At 40.0% G+C, this 14,496-nt stretch overlaps 1 protein-coding gene across 1 annotated transcript in view; it reads right to left on the bottom strand.

Annotated features, from left to right (window-relative positions):
- macrod2 (mono-ADP ribosylhydrolase 2) overlaps positions 1 to 14,496 on the bottom strand; it is a 583,152-nt gene that overhangs the window by 190,539 nt on the left and 378,117 nt on the right. The window contains exon 6 of the mRNA XM_072436382.1: positions 10,806 to 10,927. Within this exon, the coding sequence (XP_072292483.1) occupies positions 10,806 to 10,927 (122 nt within the window). The remainder of the gene's footprint in view (positions 1 to 10,805; positions 10,928 to 14,496) is intronic.

Raw genomic sequence — 14,496 nt, 5'->3', positions numbered from 1 at the left:
CCAGGATCATTAGTCAACAATTACAATGCTGTCTGCGCATGGCAATGACAGCAGTCTAAAAGATCTGTTTTTAATGTGTGAGCAAAATACCAACAAAAGAAACAACAACCAAGTTTTTAATTATTTGTAATATAATATATTATATCATGCTATATACAATGCTTTTTTTAGATTAATATAATTTGGCCCCTGTCCAGGATGTACCCCGCCTAAGGCCTAAAGTCACTGAGATAGGCTGCAGTCACTCGCAACCCTGAACGGGAACAAGCGGTAGAAAATGAATGAATCAATTTAATATGGACAACAGCTTTTTATATTGAAGGATCTCATAACTCTCTGGCCACACCCCTGGCCAACTCAGGTCATGAAGTCTTCCCATCGGATTTTACGCTTGTTTTATTGCACTCCTGACCCAGTACAAAATCAACTCCATTCTGCGTATTCAGTGTGAAAACATCAGTATTTGAGAATAGCCTTCCATGGATAACATTTAAGATCTATGGACTCATATCAGAGGCTCCAAGCTGAGAGTCCTGGCCTGAGCACAGTCAGGCCGAAATGCCTCCACAGACAATGAAGCAGCCTCAGAGATCAGTCCCAGACAAAACGGTGGAAAGTTAGGTGGATTTGTATCACAGAGAGAGCTGACTTTTGGGGCAGGGTGCAGGATAGTGTAGCTTACAGCTGCTACACTGTGTGTGCAGGTGACACATTGTCTGCATGTTATGTCTGAAAAATTATGCGTTTTATTATAATGCCACCCTCCAATTTGACCACTTCCGGCCGCAGTGTTGTGAGTTAGAATCCTGACTCCGACAATGTACTGCATGTGCAGGTAGAACCAAAAATTTATACAAAAATGAACTTGTATCTTATAGTAAGTGGTTATTTATTTATTCAATTAATATGCATTAAAGAAAAAAGAAGAAAAAATATCACTAGCTAAAATTCACTCCAATACAGGAAATTTCATGGGTTTTGAGCCACCCCATGGGTTTCCCCCCCCTACAGGAGTACTGTATACCCTGTAATTCTGGGTATACTGGGTATACAGTACCCCTGTATACCCAGTATTACAGGGGTACTTTTTTACCCCTGTAATACTTTTCACCCCTGTAATAGTATTCACCCCTGCCTGGCCACCATAGTTATACAATTCTAGCCACTTCCTGTGCCATGTTGACGATTCCACAAACTAGTATCATTTAACTACATATTTACATAAATAAAACACAAACATATTTAAATTCTCACACATAGATCATGTGTGAGTTACTGTTTGGACTTGAATATAAAGGTTGCAGATGGCGTGTGTGTGACAGACGCAGCAGTGGTAGATGACACAAACGCAAGGGACTGCATTAAGCGCCTCCCTCGCTCAGCTCTGCGGACCCTCCAGATCCACCAGGGCCTCACTGTGCTCAGCACATTAGCACAAACACAGGTGAATGGTTTGCCTTTCACACTTGGAAACACAAGACTGAGATACAAGCACAATAAGAACTTTAACTCTAAAGGTGATAAAGTAAACAAACTGTACAAGTAAAATATTCAAATATCAATCATACTTCTGCTTTTTATACTATATTGTTAATTCGTAACTAAATTGTGATTAATATTCAGAGACACAATGGCAGTTGTATTACAATACGCCTCGAATTGCCATTTTTTGTAGCATTTTCCTCACTGCAGTGAAGTGGAATTTATAAAAGTGACATCTAATATGTTCTGCTCAGACAAATATTGAAAGTCTGCATTTGCATCAGTTCCTGTTCACTAATCAGGTCATAATTCAAAAGTGTAAGAATCAACTCCGGTGCAGACACAGTTTAACATGTGAGCAGTGGAGGGGGCTGTATGACAATTGGACTCATACTAACTACTAACTTCTCACCCTCTGCGGGTGGTCTCGAGTTCTCCCCCTTCAAGCTCAGGTCCTCTACCAGAAGCCGGAGAGCTTGAGGGTTCTGCGCAGTATCTTTGCTGTTCCTAGCGTGACGTGTCGGTGGTGCCCGTAGTGATCTGAGCACTTGGGGCAGTGACGGAATGGCTTGAGCAGATCCCAGGAAAGACATCGGAAATCTCAGTCCAGAAAAGTGCAGTGCTAGGAACAGCAAAGATACTGCGCAGAACCCTCAAGCTCTCAGGGCTCTGGTAGAGGTCCCGAGCTTAAAGGGGGAGAAATAGAGACCGCCCGCGGAGGGTGAGGAAGAGTTTTTTTTTCTTTTTCTATAATATACACACACACATTCACACATTATTTGTCACTGTATCAGGCTCTAGTAAGTTAGGGTCCAGGGAGCCGTAACAGAAGCCTGCTCATTCAGCCACAGCAGACAAACAGAGAAGAAACTCAGTGAAGAGGAGAAGATCTGAGGCAGAGAAAATGTGGACTGGAATCAGAACACAAAGCCACATTCAGTGAAACCTCAGGAAAAAAATCACAAAAGAATGCTAGGCCAAAATCACTGACAAGCAGTGCAGACAAATGGTTTGGAAAATGCTACTCAATTGGCCATTCAGCCACCTGAAAGTATCCAGGACACACATGAGGTCCTTCCACAAATTCAGCTGTGGTGGTGGTTTAGAGGCATAGTCAGAAAATACAGACTCAAAGCACAACCCGGAGTCAAAGTCAGAAAAAGTTAAATGTGCGCACATTTAACTTTTCCACCCATTTAAGGCAGGAGGTGAAAAAGTTAAATGTGCGCACATTTAACTTTTCCACCCATTTAAGGCAGGAGGTGACAGCAATTACCAAGGTACAACTCCACAGAAAAATCAGTGGTTCTATTTTCATTAACTCCCGTATAGAAAACAATAATTAATTAAAAATAAACCTGCCATTTTTCGTTCTTTAAGACTTACATGTTGTCATAAGATTTGAAAACCATTATTCTAACTAAGAAATAAAGAGATAATTGCTTAAGACAATCTGTATTTCTGTTATTTTTCTTCCACCTTGAAGTTTATTTTGCTTTTGACTCCTATTCTGTTGTATCCCCAGTAATCCTCATTATAAAGATTCCTAAACGTACCTCATTCATTTTAGTACACAGTAGACCCACTTGTCCAAATACCTGTCCTTTGTGGGATCCTGTTTTCTGTGTACTCCAAGACTCATAGCAAGACCTATTCACACAAGTGGGATTGAGCCTAGTGCTGATCTGCTAACCAGGAACTTGTACGCGTTTTGTTTTGCTGCAAGAGGCTGCAATAAGACCCCTGTTAACAAAGAATTAGAGTTCGAGAACCCTTGGACTCCGAGTCTTCCATGTAAAAGTTGAATGGAGCTTACTCATTGATGTCCTGGTCTCTTGGGCAGTGGGACAAGTACTTTTGTTGGAATGTACTGCTAGTGCTTTCACAGTACATATTCTCTATTCATTTATCATGTTGCCTAATAAGTAATGGTTCTAGTTTAGGTCTGGTTAAAGTGCATGGCAGGTTTTCAAGGTTGTTTGATTGATTATAACGTGTGCTAAATATGTCTCATAGTTTTACATCAGTCAGGCTAATTTAGATTATGAAAAAAGTTGACAGTCCAGAAAATAGTGGTGTATTTTAAATAGTAATCCCGCTATGTCATCAATATGCAACATTTCATTAGAACATTATGGACAATTTACACAACAGAGTACATCTTCTGAACAAAATAAAGGTTACATTATATCATTCAGGTATCATTGTATGTCAAATGTAATAGTGTGTATATTATACATGTTTTTTTTTTGTCTTGTTTACAGTACGATTGCTAGGTAACAGTTGTGGAATTATGCTGCGCTCCAGTCATCCTCGGAGATCAGAACTCAGAGTGATGATTTCTCAGAGTTTTTGTGTTCCAATTGTCAAAGTGGGAAAACAATTACCAGTATAGCACAGTAAAAAATTAAATTAAAACAAGGGAAGTGTTCAAATCCACCAAAATGAGGGTCCTTTTGTATTAATTCATGTTTTCCAGTTTAAAAACAATGTTAAAATTCTAAATCTAATCACATTCATGTTAAATTTGTAGTCTAATTTATGCACTTTTAACAGGGCTGTTTCTAGCTTTGTGACGACTGTGAGTTAGTCCAAACTCCAGACATGCATATTTTTGGTCTGGCAAGTTTTTATGATGAAGTACACATTTTCTTAAGGGATACATTTTGAAATTACAGCTGAAAAGGCTTTAGGTTTTTTTTTCCGGACTGCAAGAAGAGATTACCTTGACTTAAATAAGTAAAAACCAGCTGATCGCACAAGGCCAGTCAATCAGGGAATGGCTGTGTTTATGTGGAAAGATTCCTCAACACGGAGCAGCTGTACAAATATATTAGACAGGATCTGGCGTGCTCCTAGGAAAACAAAACTCACTCTCTTGTAAATATATGGGCTTTTGGACAAATAAATTATACCACAGATAAACAAGATGGAATGTGGTCGAGGTGTATTGTTATGCTTCTGAACGAAAGCCGGTGAGATCCTGGGATTAGACCCGAGGGCAGGGAGCTGTTGGTCAGACGAGCTCATAACATGTGCTGGAATCCACTTTAAATGGTGCATGTGAAACTTGGGTGAATACAAAATAAAGATATTAAACATATAGTCTAGATCAGGGGTGTCCAAACTTTTTTCACAGAGGGCCGTATTTTGAAACTTATACGGAGCAGAGGGCCACAAACAACCTGACAATGTCGAATTATTACTTATTTAAAGTGAAGTTTTGCATTTGATAGTGTTTCGATGCCTTCACACCTTTAATAAGACTTGGGACTTACATTTTAAGTTGGTATAACATCACAATGCTTGAACGTTTCCAAATTTTACAGTAAAAATACTACTTTATGTTGTTTGGACCAACAGCAGAAAGCCAGAGGGCCAACAAAAAATTGTCTGAGGGCCGCATTTGGCCCCCGGGCCATAGTTTGGACATGTCTGGTCTAGATGAATGTGTTTTGAATAAGCAAACAGGTGATATCTCAATCTTACACACAATTGTAACTGCTAAACATCAATCATAAATCATTAATCAATCATCTAAAGAAAATAAAGCACCACGTCATCACATACCAAATAGGACAGATTCTGAGACATTCATGCAGGTTGAAAAAATGGGCTCTGACAAATGTTAAAGGGGATTTAGACCCTGGTGAATGAAGATGTTATTGCTTGGCCTGTTCTGCAGTACAGCACCAGCGCCACCAGGCTAACTTACAGGTCAGGAGAGGTTTCCCCGCTCACAGTAACAATGTTTTACAAGATAATATAAGCCCCCATTCTATCTTTGAGACTGGATGACCCACAGGCGTTTGTAGTACACAACATCATGACATTTTATTTATTTATCGAGTGTGTGTGTGTTTGTTTGTTTCATGTTTCATCTTCCAGGGTAGCACAAGGGTTAAAGAATAATGTTGTCACACATTTCAGGTTGCACCTTTACTTGTTTCAACCTGGAGAGACTCAAATGAAGGTTATATGTATTGGAATATAATGAATTCAATATATCTGACATGATATATATTGATGAATATATTAGGTTGGACCCCGGCAGGTGCAGAACAGGATATGATAGGAATCTGGGTTGTTTGTTGGTTGGTTATTATTGGTTGCTGGTTGGTTGTTTGTTGTTGGCTGCTGGTTGGTTACTGGTTGGTTGGTTGGTTGGTTGGTTGGTTTAGTGGTTGCTTATTGTTGGTTAGTTATTGTTGGTTATTGTTGGTTGCTGGTTGGTTAATGTTGCTTGCTGGTTGGTTGGTTGGTTGGTTGGTAGTTGGTTGTTTATTGTTGGTTGCTGGTTGGTTGGTTGGTTGTTTGGATGGTTGGTTGGTTGTTTGGATGGATGGTTGGTTGTTTGGATGGATGGTTGGTTGGTTGTTTGGATGGTTGGTTGGTTGGTTGTTTGTTTGGATGGATGGTTGGTTGTTTGGATGGATGGTTGGTTGTTTGGATGGATGGTTGGTTGTTTGGATGGTTGGTTGGTTGTTTGGATGGATGGTTGGTTGGTTGGTTGGTTGGTTGTTTGGATGGATGGATGGTTGGTTGGTTGGTTGTTTGGATGGATGGATGGTTGGTTGGTTGGTTGGTTGTTTGGATGGTTGGTTGTTTGGATGGATGGTTGGTTGGTTGTTTGGATGGTTGGTTGGTTGGTTGGTTGGTTGTTTGGATGGATGGTTGGTTGTTTGGATGGATGGTTGGTTGGTTGTTTGGATGGTTGGTTGGTTGGTTGTTTGTTTGGATGGATGGTTGGTTGTTTGGATGGTTGGTTGGTTGTTTGGATGGTTGGTTGGTTGTTTGGATGGATGGTTGGTTGTTTGGATGGATGGTTGGTTGGTTGGTTGGTTGGTTGGATGGATGGTTGGTTGTTTGGATGGATGGTTGGTTGGTTGTTTGGATGGTTGGTTGGTTGGTTGGTTGTTTGGATGGATGGTTGGTTGTTTGGATGGATGGTTGGTTGGTTGTTTGGATGGTTGGTTGGTTGGTTGGTTGTTTGTTTGGATGGATGGTTGGTTGTTTGGATGGTTGGTTGGTTGTTTGGATGGTTGGTTGGTTGTTTGGATGGATGGTTGGTTGGTTGGTTGGTTGCTAGTTGGTTGTTTATGGTTGGTTGCTGGTTGTTGTTGGTTATTGGCTGGTTATTATAGGTTGTTCTTCCGACTGCCCAAGTTCCTGAGGACATTTTTAGAACCCATAATAGTGAAATAAACGGATTAAATTGGATCATTGTTCTTGTCACTTGCACCCTTGGTGTTCTCAATTTCACTCTCAAAAGCATGCAGATAGCCTGTTACAAACAGCAAATTACATGCTATCAGAGTCCATAACACTTATTATCGGACTTTAAAATTATCCTTGTGCAGCTGATTCGGTTACAACCCCAAAACACTTATGACTACAGACTCAACTCCACAATCTATTTAATTGCTACCCAGAGGTGTCTGCAGCTCTCACAATAAGTCATCAACAGCGCAGAGATATGTCACAATCATCTTTAATGAAACTGGCTCTCGTCTGTGTCTGTGCACCCTGTTGGGAAGCACTTGCATTGATTGGTCTCTGATGAGTCTGGAGGGCAGCGGGATGGTGTTGAAAATGTGATTTGTGGCGATCTGGTGAGATGCTGATTTGTTTACCCTCCGTGGGCTGCCGAAATCCATATATCATGCCGACTACGGACCACAACATGCCGTACGGAGCTGGCAATGTGGGTCGAGCGACGGGAAGAAGGAACGGACACGGCCAGCTGCCAACTGTGGAGGCTTGAGTCTTTTTTTGGAGAATACACAGCAAAATGAGTCTTGTCTGCATCTAAATGAGTTTTAAGTAACATTTCTTTTGATTTATGGTACTCAACTTAAGTACAATATTACTTATTGTGTAATACAGTAGACATTTTACAATGTATTGCAAATAAGCCCAGGTTCAATATTTTAAATACATCTTATAAATCACAAACAAAAAAAAACGTATTTATATCCACTTATTTTTTTTAGAAATAAGTTGAATACAGTTAAAATGACCAAAGATGACTATGCATTAATTAGGCATTACATTTTATTATTGTTAGTGGTTAGTGCAGTGACGTTTGTGTGTTTCGACAACCCTATATAGCCATAGTCGACAAACTACAACACATCGCCTTATATTTGACAATATACACTATTCAACATTCTCTCATGTTCATTTTAAGTTATCAGAATCACATTCTTCTTGACAAGCACTGACTACTACAACTTTAAGCCCTCATATTGCTTCTATTATTAAAAAAAAAAAAAAATCAGTCATGTTTTGCAGGTCTTTAGATATATTTGAATTTTGAAAGAGTAATTAGGCCCGAGCGCCACAAGCTGGCGAGTGGCCTATTAATCTCGTAAGGCCGTGCGAAGCACGGCTGCGAAAGTGCGCACGTAGTGCACGAAATCGAGCGCGAAGCGCTCGCCCACTTCCAAACACTCACTAACGCACTCCTCCACTCATGCACGCCCCGTGCATACTAATTAGTTGTAGGAAAATGGAACATTACCGTTGTAAACGGGCGAAGCCCGTGCAAAAGTTCGCACTAAACGAGCACTTTACATTGGGATGACGACCGCGAAGCGGTCGTCATCCCCATATAAAGCACTCATTTGCGCTAAGTAGCTCACGAATACGTTCCCCATCTCTTGCATGTTCCGTGCATATAAGCATGTAATGCAAAAATTGAACATTATTACTGTATAGAGGGCCAAAAACACAAAGTGGGCGGAGCCCACTCAAAATTATCGAAAGTACCCGTCAGTGACCAGGGACCCACACCATGAGGTAGGAAAGCGCGAGCGCTTTCCGAAAATGTATAGTTTATGATATTTGAAAAATGGGAAACATTGTTTTCGCATCGGAATATTATTCTTTCTTTCTTTCTTCTTCTTCTTCTTCTTCTCGGGACCAACCCCCCTATTTTTCACCCAGTGAACATTGACGAAAAGTCACAAAAATTTGCACACTTCTAAAAATCGTGCCTCTCTACATTCTGGCTATTTCCCTTTTCTAAAATAAAAAAAATTGGCGCGTCAGCGCCACCAAATGTACCAAAAATGCATTGAAAGATGGGAAATGACCCAAAAGAAATCTGATCGTAGAATCATGAAATTTGGCGCAGAGGTAGATGGTGACAAGAGAAGTAAAAAATATTATTACGGCAACGCCGTCCCCCGAACCAAATGTCGGCCATATTGCTTCAAAAATGGCTAAACATGACTTCGGAGTTTTTCCAAACGTCGTACTTTTACGAACTCCTCCCAGGGCGTTGGCCCTAAAAAGCTGAAATTTGGTGAAAATGCTACTGAGGAGTGGGACATCAAAAGTTATCCAAATTACATTGATACCTCTCACGGTCTCTGTGCGGCGAAGCCGCAAACTGTAACTAAAATTTCAGAAATCTCCCATATTTAAAATTTCTGCCGTTTGCGCAGATAAAGTCCGAATTGCATCAAATTAGAATCAGTTGTTAAACTCTTTGCCCTAAACCTACTTGAAGTGAAATTAATTAATTTGGCGCGACAGCGCCCCCTATAGATTTTATATGGAGGTTAAATGTTTAGTTTTGCGAAATTATCTGAAATTTGACACACAACTTAATTTTAGCATCCCCATTAAAAAAGTAAATGAGACCCATGTCATAATTGTTATGGCTTTGCCGTAGCGATGATCGAAACCTCCCATGTTATTCCAATGGGGAAATCACCAGAACATGCTTACACTTATAAATACTTTCACCAACTCCTCCTAGGGCGTCAGCCCTATTAACGTGAAATTTGGGGAGACTCATCTTCAGGTGTGGACCATCAAAAGTTATCCTAATTTTTATTCTAAGAGTCACGGTCTGTGCGTGAAAGCCGCACATTTTGCCAAGAATTCAAAATAAAATTGCTTTTTGATGGTAAAACAAAGGGGAGAAGATGTGACAGCGTCACAGATTCAGCAGTAGGCGTAATAAAAGGACAATTGGGGCGCGTTAGCGCCCCCTCCTCTTGCGGCGTGGCGGCGGCGTAGCGAGGGCCGATCATTGCCGCTTGCGGCTATATTTTTTGTTCTTCTTGCTTTGGATCAGCTGAAAGCAATCAAAATAGAAATGTTCAACTTGCCGGGGCACAGATTGGATAATTGCACTGGTGTTTGACAAGCAAGGATGAAAAACTTTGACTGTTTTATGTCTCACTTCTTGATTATAGACCACCTGAACAGTTGTACTTTTATCCTGGATACAAAAGCTTCATTTATTCATCTCCCATAGTGTTCATGAAAACCCCTCATTTAACAAAAATGAAAAAGTGCAGTTCTGTTGTTTGGCTCAAATAAAGGGGAGATTAAGTCTTTTCAAAATTGTATGTGAAACAAAAGATCCTAAATCCTTTGTGCTTGTACCTTCTCCAAAAAAATGCAGGCACATCTCCCTGAATGCTTACTTACTGTCATAAGAAAACAAAGGCACACGATTTAGCTCTTGAGCCAAGCAGAGATGCAATTCTTCTCCTTTGGAGTACAGTACAAATGGATGAATGGGAAAGGACAGAAAATGAGGGAATAGTTATGGATTATGAGTTACGAGTGCTGGAGAAGACACTGGTAAAATATGGTTATCAAGTCAATCGGCCAGCTCCAGGACCGAAGTCAGTCAGTTGTTAATTCCCATAACTTTTTATTTGTTAAACCAAAAAGGAGGTAATGACTATTGTTAGAAACACCCCTATTGGCAACTGGTTGCCTCCATAGTGATCGTATTGCTTTGGCTAGAATGTCCCACAGTAAAACATTAAACTACTTTTCTTTTCCCCCCCCGCTTTTACACTTATGAAACAAAACAGAAAAAAATAACACATGACACAGAAAGAGAACAAAACAGCAGCACAAGAAGACATAAATTGTCCAATGAATATGTCCCATTTAGCCCAAAGTCATTTTTAAATTGAGTCTGAAAGTAATTTTTTCCATTTTACTAATGGAATTTATTATTTGTGTCCAATCCTTGATTAATGGTTCAGTTTGTGTCATTTTGTGATTGCCTTTGTCTCTACTGCTGCAGCTTGCATTTATTAAATTATAAGTGTTTTATGGCTCAAAACAACTGGGGAAAAAAGCAGGGTCAGCTCGCCACGAATCTGACCTGTAATGTGTAATTTACTCATTTGTAACTTGTCTGCTTAGAAATACATAACTTCAAAGTTATATTGTGGAAGAACAGAAATGTTCATCTTTAAGTAAGTGTACAGTACATTTGTAGAAACCCACTTTTGCTCCCATTGGGTGGAAGTCGTGCAGTAGCAGTGGAAACGGCGTGTACTCACCACGCTGCTCAGTCCGTGCTCCTTCAGCAGCCGGAGGGAGTTCTGGTAGCAGGCGGTGAGGTCGCTGGTCTCGCTGGGGCCCACATGACCTCTGGCCACCGGGCCTACCGTGTGGACCACATCTGAAAAGGGACAGCACACACAGCTCAGTCTGACGCAGCCCACTTGTGCAAGGTGACACAAGGAGTACTGTGGGGTGAGGGGAAGTATTTGAGCGTGCCACAACACAGAGCGCAAAGTCATTGTCAAACACAAACTACGATTAAGTATTCAGAAGTGGGTTACATTTACTTAAGTATTGTTTGTACTTCGCCGAGTAGTTTTCAGACACTATACTTGAGTAATATATCTTACAGGTTAACAGTACTCTTACTTGAACAAAGGTTTTGGTTACAGATGGTACTTCCAGACAGTTACTCCTATAATATTATAAATATTGGACCACTATTCAGAACTTTAGAACTAATTTGAATGCCAAAGTAAGCTATGTAACAGTAGAACAGCCTGGAATAATGTCTTGGCCACTTTTCTGTCAGTCTGTCCCATAAAAGAAGTGATAACCAATTTAAATGATCATACTATTATTATATTATGGAGACTAAAATCTAAATTAGTGTGTAACGTTTTCTAGTGTGGCAGAAGTCTTACCACCAACACGGTCAACAGTTTGATCTAATGACAGACATATGAAACAATTTCAATACTAAGGGCATTTAAATGTGTACAATAAATGCTATTTCTTCATCATCAATATGAGAATGTAGTTTCAATGCTAGTTATATTATTGGTAAGTATCTGTGTATCTATTTTTCTCTCAACCCCAACTCAGGGCAGCGAATGCTCCCTTTACTGCCACTTCCTGCCGGGTTATACAAGCAGCACCGTGGGGCGATGGTAAGTATAAGTGTTCAGCTTGCCACAACACCGAGCAAAGTCATTGTCAAACCAAAAGCACGATAAAGCCTATATTCACAGCAAGACAATGGGCGAAGCATGAGTATTCCACTGTCTGAAATGAATGCATTTATTCAGTAAATGAAACGGCAGCTTAGATAGAAAATCAATTACAAGATGCCTTTATGCCATCTACTCAAATATTCATATCTCTCCTCGTCCTGTCTTTGCCCACGCATAGTAATGTCTCCGCCTGTCACTCACTGCGCTCCTGAAGGCCGGCGCAGGCTCCGGAATGCAGCGTCTTAATTGAATTATAGCAGCGATGACAGCAAAATAAGAGAATGTGGACAGTGACTTGACAGAAACATAATCGGGCGTATTCTGTCAAAAATAACCTTGGCCTTTCTCCGTGTCGGACAGCACAGGTCAACATCATAATACAGCAGGGACAAGCGTTACCTCCAGAGAATTCAGAGAGCAGACAATAACGGGCCCGGACTCACAAAAAGTTTTCTGCTGCAGGAGTCACTAAAAGGTTCACCATTTAGTCTGTCGTTAACAAACATGGTGGCATCATTGTGTTTCTGACCTTGACTATATAAAATGATGAGCTAATGCCTAATGGCAATGTTTCTTGACAAACGAGGTGAAAAAGTAAAATCATTTTAGGTTTGCCTTAAACAATTAGTCCAACATTACAATATTGCGGTTGGTAATAAATAAATCAACATACATGCATAATAACTATAACATGTGTAAATTATTCTGTTTTAAAACTGTGGAAAAAGTTGAAAAGGTTTTCTTCAAGGCCACGATTATTTAATTCTGATATTTGCTGTGTTGCTAAGTATGTATTTACTTTCACAGCAAGAACTTCCGACATTATTGCTGTATGTTTTTCGAAGTGTTTCAAAGTAACTCTTCCATCCATTAGTCACTACTGGCAAACTCTGTTCACTCCTCATCAAATATAGATCAAGACTATCTCGTTCATTTGGTATATTTAAGGCATCAAACTCTAATTTCCGTGCATCCCCACACTCGAAGGGATGAAACTGGAAAAAATATCACATCCGTTTGTGATAGAAGAGACACAAGAGAAACATATCCGGCTGTGTTTCCTCTCGTGTGCTTTCTTACATCTAACCACAGCGTTTAGTTTAATATGAAACACTTAGCCATGCTTTTCCGCAGAATAAATGCAAGCCATATCATTGCCCATAAATCATTCATGGCTTATATTTAGATGTCTCTTAATAGGTCAGCGTGATAAAATAGTGTAAATCCAGAGGCGTTGCTGAAGAGGTGGGACTAAGTAAGGTTGGACTGTAACAAGTATGTCTCCGGCGTATTTCAAATCGCAGAACTATAGTGCACAATGTGGTTATAATAGGACATGGGGTTCCATTGTTTTTGCTGCATAATTCATTAACTTTTCTTTCACTACTAGAGCGGCAACATGCCAATTGGGAAAGTGGGTAAGCGCCAAACCCCAGACTGCTATACTGGAGAATTCATGAAAGTTTAAACAGGCCTCATCTCACCAGTGCTCACGTTTCTGCACGCGAGCGTCTTCAACACTTCCACATCAAATAAATATTTATACATCTGTGGTTCTGTAAAGGTGAAAGACATATTCTACTTTGGAACTGAGGAGGGATAAATTACAACAAGAACGGTTAGCAACCGCAGCGCTCTGAAGCACTCAGACAGCCGCTCTGGGATCAACAAAAGTCAAACACAAATAACCTCTTACTCTTGCTCTGCAACTGGGACTGTATTTGTACAAATGATACACAAAATAAAATGCAAGGGAAAAAATGCCATTTTCCTGTGAAGGATTAGGAATAATACCTTCCATTTCTGGGTCGCTCGTCCATCAACCCAAACTAGCTGCAGGATTACATAAGATAAACAGAGGAAAACAAATAAACTTCAATTCAGTTGGTAGTTGTGTTTTGCGGTGGACTTTTTGTTAGGTTCTTGTGCATAATAATGTGTTGTTTGCATCAGAAAACAATTCTTGTCTATTTAAATTGTAATCCGTGAATCCGACTGGATAAGTGCTCTCGAGGATCCAGGCAACATTCAGCCCTGATTGCTCTTGATGAGTAAACATTTAAGTGCATTCTTTTTTAAATTTGCTCAATTATCCTCCGCAGTCTGTTAACATTTTATAGTATTTTTATGACAAGCAGTAAGCTTAAGGACGGGCAGTTCTCTGGCTGAGTTTTGAGTGGATAAGTACGTTCAAAGAGTAACAATGTGTCAGAATATGCGTCACTGATTTGTCATTTAAGACATTTAAGACTGCTATTCTTTAAAAAAAAACAAATTTTCAAACGTTGATCTTTGCGAGTTCCATCCAAACGTCAGACTCAAAAATGATCAGCTCTACTGGTGATGAGTGTGTGCAATGTTCTCTAGCGACGATACTTTAAAAACAAGTTAAAACAAATTTAACGAGATCTGAATGATACAATCTTTGGTTTTTACCGTTTATAACAAAAAAAAGCAGACCATGACCATAAAGGTATCCGACATTATATTGCCAATTAAAAGCAACCACTGCACATCGGGATCAAGTTTGTAATTGCAATTGGTAAAAGACACTGCACTTTTTAGCGTTCAAGACAGGCCATCTATATCGTAATAAACTAAGGATTATTAGCAAAACACTGCATATGGTATGAATAATAATGCAAGTGAGGTTTTGTGAAGGAGACCCAAACTTCAGACTGCATTTCAGGACTACTTCACAGTATCCCTAATCTCCCCAAGTGGTCCGGCCAGA

The sequence above is a fragment of the Eucyclogobius newberryi genome, unplaced genomic scaffold (genome assembly GCF_026437365.1).
Source record: "Eucyclogobius newberryi isolate DKJ021-1_F unplaced genomic scaffold, fEucNew1.0.hap1 SCAF_8, whole genome shotgun sequence".
Taxonomy (NCBI): domain Eukaryota; kingdom Metazoa; phylum Chordata; class Actinopteri; order Gobiiformes; family Gobiidae; genus Eucyclogobius; species Eucyclogobius newberryi.
This window is presented reverse-complemented; position numbering and strand designations above follow the sequence as displayed.